We start from the raw sequence: 3,957 nt of genomic DNA, 5'->3' as shown, positions 1-3,957 counted from the left end.
CTCAAGATCATATAAAGAGTATGTGGTACTCCAACACATGCATACCATATTTTTGAACTTAATTCAAAGGGGGTTTTTCATGTAATGCCAAAATGATAAAAATTGACAAATTAGTGTATCTTGCAATATGATTACATTATTTACCCAAACAATTTCAACTTTTGTAAGAGGTTGAACAATTTTATGTCTAGCATTCTTCTATAAAGATAGATATTAAAGGTTCTCTGCCGTACTATATATATCCACAACAAAGTTAAAGAAAACTTTAGTCATCATGTTTATTGGGAAATGTCAAATCTTGAAAGCGAATATGTATGTGAACCACACACTTCCTTTGTACAATTAAAATAAAAGGAGGTTTAGGAACATAAATATAATATTGACAAGATACAAATATCATCAACAACCTGGAAATTATATTAGGCAAAAAAAAAAAAAAACTATGGTTTTGAAGAAATATCAACCATACTTGGCAATGCTTTTTATACAAATATTATATGCAGGAATGGCTTTGTTGTCTAAAGCATCTATTTCCAATGGCATGAACCCTTACGTGTTTGTTGTTTATCGACAAGCATTTGCAACCCTATCTTTGGCTCCCTTCACGATTTTCCTCGAAAGGTCTTCAAATTTTCATCTTCTATATATGTATATATATACACTTGAATCTTAGGCTAATATGATTGTTATATGTTCTTTGATTTGCAGTAGCAAGACAACTTCTCTTTCATTCACCTTACTAGTGAAGATATTCTTTATATCCTTATTTGGGTATGGATCGATCCCTTTTCTTCATGTTGTTTATATATGCATGCATGCGGTATTTGGTTCAGAATGAACGTAATCTTATATGTATATATTTCAAATATTCTTTTTATATGTATACAAATAAAGTTCATGTTGAAAGTAATGGATTCAGCTGAACTTTCATGACCAGATATAAGTATATTCTCCTTTTAAGTGTTCTATAGAAGTTATAATATTTGCACTAGTAGTATTAAAACTTCATACTATGGTTGTCGGAATGAGTCTTTTTATTGACCAAATTATCATGTTAAATATGTGAAATTAATTTTCAGGATTACCTTGAGCTTGGATCTATGCTATGTTTCAATAAGTTACATATCGGCTACATCTGCATCTGCAAGCACTAACACAATTCCTGTTATTACCTTCATTTTGGCTTTATGCTTCAGGTACGTACATACTTTTTACAAAATTTATTAAATAATCGAGCGACCTGACCAGTGAGAATTTATATAACCGACTTTAATCGAGAGGTTGTGTTGTTGTTGTGAAATATTAATTGTGTACTTTTTTTTCAATGATATTTAAGGATGGAGAGCATTTGTTACAAGCAAAGCCATGGAATAGCTAAGATTATGGGTACATTTATATGTGTTGCTGGGGCTTTAGTATATGCTTTTGTAAATGGACCTCCTATATATCCAGAAAGCCACAAAAAAGTTGATTATCAAACTTCAATTGGTACCTCCAAAGGGGAATGGATTAAAGGTTCTCTCATCATGCTCTTAGCCAACACAATGTGGTCATTGTGGCTTATTCTCCAGGTTTATTCCTACACTTATCTACCCCCCAAGAGAAAAGTTCCTAAATAAGAATTAATTTATGTAAAGTATTTAAGTTATACAACCTCAGTTTTTTTCATGCGTCTTATACTTTTGTTTTGAACTGTTCTGTCCTGAAAAGTATGTAATATTCTTCCTTATCTAGAAATAATTTAATTTTAAATTTCTTATTTATCCTTAATTAATAAGATGATTTATATTTACATAAATATGTTGTTTTGGACTATAAATTTTATAAAGGTCTTTTAGAAAAAAAAAAATTATGTCCGATCAAATATTGATATATAAATTGAGACGAAGGAAACAATATATGTTAATAACATAATTAGGTACTCCCTTCTGTTTTACTTGTAATGGTAAGTTAAGAATGAAAGGAAATATTTTGAAAAGGTATAACACATAAATGTTTTCTTTAACTTGGCTTTAATTGGCAGTTATGTTTTTCAACTCTAGATGTACATAAGTAAACACTTAAACTTGTATAAAATTAAATAAGTAGACACACACATCCTGTGGTGTCTTATGCTTGGTGTCTCACAAGAATTATCACATAATATGTGTGTGTCTACTTGTTCAGCTTTATACAAGTTTAAATATTTTTTTGTACACATCCAAAGTTGGAGGGCACAGATATCAGTTGAGTCAAACTTAAAGGGCATGTTTATTTACTATGCCTTTTGAAAATTGTGGTTTTAAATATAATTAAAGGACACAACATATTTATGTAGTTAACTTAACTATCTAACAGACAAACGAGAATACACAATTAAAAAAATTAAAATTTGAACCGAAAGTGTCTAATTGGAACACTTTAATAGCAGCTTGAAATCAAACTTAATTCGAATGTCTAAATGGAATAGAAATATCCTAACAAGTTTAAGAAATTGAATATGATTATGCCATAAGCCCATTATCAATGCATAGAACTTAAAGCAAGCTAGTATGTACCATATATTGTGGCACCTTATGCTAAAATTAAAGGCTCATTATATTTTAAATTAAAATATTGTTCAATTTATTTTGTAACAGGGTCCACTTATGAAACAATATCCAGCAAAATTAAGGCTCACAACTCTTCAATGCCTCTTTAGTTGCATTCAATCAGCAATTTGGGCTATTTCAGTAAAGAGGGACATTGCTGCATGGAAATTAGGTTTCAATTTAAATCTTCTCTCTGTGGCTTATTGTGTAAGAACATTTAATTTAATTTTTTTAAATTGTTTTTTAAAATTTTTCTTTATTTATATGAGTTGTAAATTTTGTTGAAAATTGACAGGGTGTGTTGGTCACTGGCGTGTCATATTGGCTAAGAGCATGGGTAATTGAGATAAAAGGACCAGTTTTTACTGCTATGTTTACTCCAATATCTCTAATAGTTACTGCCTTCTTTTCATCTATATTTTGGAAGGAGACTCCTCATTTGGGAAGGTTCATATACTTCTACTTTTTCCTTTCCATTCTACTTAAAATATAATAGAAATATTTTGTCTTTTAACGTTAAGAAATAAAATCACTTAATTCTATAGTACATTAATTTTGGCTTTTGTTTTTAAGTAGTGTTGAAATAATTTTTTAATCTAAACTTACTCAATTGTTTGAGAAACTTTTATTACAATGAAAAAACTGGAATCAGCTACTAACTTTGTCGTTAAATTGATAACATAATTTTTTTTTTAAAAAGCCAGAAACTTTTTCTCCTGCTTTCTTTAGACAAATGTCATTATTGAGTTATAGAAAAATTGAATTCCTCTATTTAAGCCATTATAAGAGAATTCACATTTTGGGAAAGAAACAACTAGTCTAAAAATCAATTAAGTAAATATTTTACCCCCTATACTATAAATAGCACTACTTTAATTTATTTATCAAGTGGATTAGCTAATGGTTTGGTATTTTGACAGTGTTTGTGGAGCAATATTGTTAGTGATGGGACTATATGGTGTTTTGTGGGGTAAACAAAAGGAAGCAGAATGCAAAAAGACAAGTCAATACAAAGGAGAAATTACCAACATATAGCAAAGCGAAATGAATGGATATGCATTATTAAGATAATAATAATAATAATAATAATAATAATAATAACAACAACAACTGTAGAAATTAAAATTCCCTTTTGTGTTCTTTTTCTGTTAAATGAGTGGTAATTGTTGATTCTCGTTTTGGTTTTGCACTAAGATAACTAATTACAAGCACTAGAAAATATTATGTGTCATATTTTTAGGGATAAGAAATCAATTTAATTAAGTTTTGGCTTGGTTTAATGTTAGTGGTTCGTTTGAGTTCTGTTGAGTAAGTTTTATTTGGTTTGGTTTAAAATTTTAAAAATTATCTATTGCTCATAGTCAATACATTGTTAGAAGTTTTATTA

General features: G+C 28.9%; 1 protein-coding gene across 1 annotated transcript; it reads left to right on the top strand.

The window, feature by feature from the left end:
* The first annotated feature begins 371 nt into the window (after window positions 1-371).
* On the top strand, window positions 372-3,639 carry LOC129903341 (WAT1-related protein At1g43650). Its single transcript, XM_055978873.1, has 7 exons — window positions 372-621; window positions 709-771; window positions 1,080-1,196; window positions 1,337-1,571; window positions 2,619-2,777; window positions 2,866-3,017; window positions 3,491-3,639. The coding sequence occupies exons 1-7, from the start codon at window positions 443-445 to the stop codon at window positions 3,603-3,605; spliced, it is 1,020 nt and encodes a 339-aa protein (XP_055834848.1). The 5' UTR covers window positions 372-442; the 3' UTR covers window positions 3,606-3,639.
* The last annotated feature ends 318 nt before the right edge of the window (window positions 3,640-3,957 follow it).

This window comes from Solanum dulcamara, chromosome 9 (genome assembly GCF_947179165.1).
Source record: "Solanum dulcamara chromosome 9, daSolDulc1.2, whole genome shotgun sequence".
Classification (NCBI taxonomy): Eukaryota; Viridiplantae; Streptophyta; class Magnoliopsida; order Solanales; family Solanaceae; genus Solanum; species Solanum dulcamara.
Note: the sequence above shows the minus strand (reverse complement) of the source record. Positions and strands in the feature narration are given on the sequence as shown.

What these genes read in the sequence shown, in the direction of transcription:
- LOC129903341 (XM_055978873.1), top strand. Translation starts at nt 443, where the DNA reads ATGGTTTTGAAGAAATATCAACCATACTTGGCAATGCTTTTTATACAA. An exon ending in ATTTTGGCTTTATGCTTCAG is followed by an intron (nt 1,197 to 1,336) that starts GTACGTACATAC and finishes ATGATATTTAAG; the next exon opens with GATGGAGAGCATTTGTTACA. An exon ending in TTCTCTCTGTGGCTTATTGT is followed by an intron (nt 2,778 to 2,865) that starts GTAAGAACATTT and finishes GAAAATTGACAG; the next exon opens with GGTGTGTTGGTCACTGGCGT.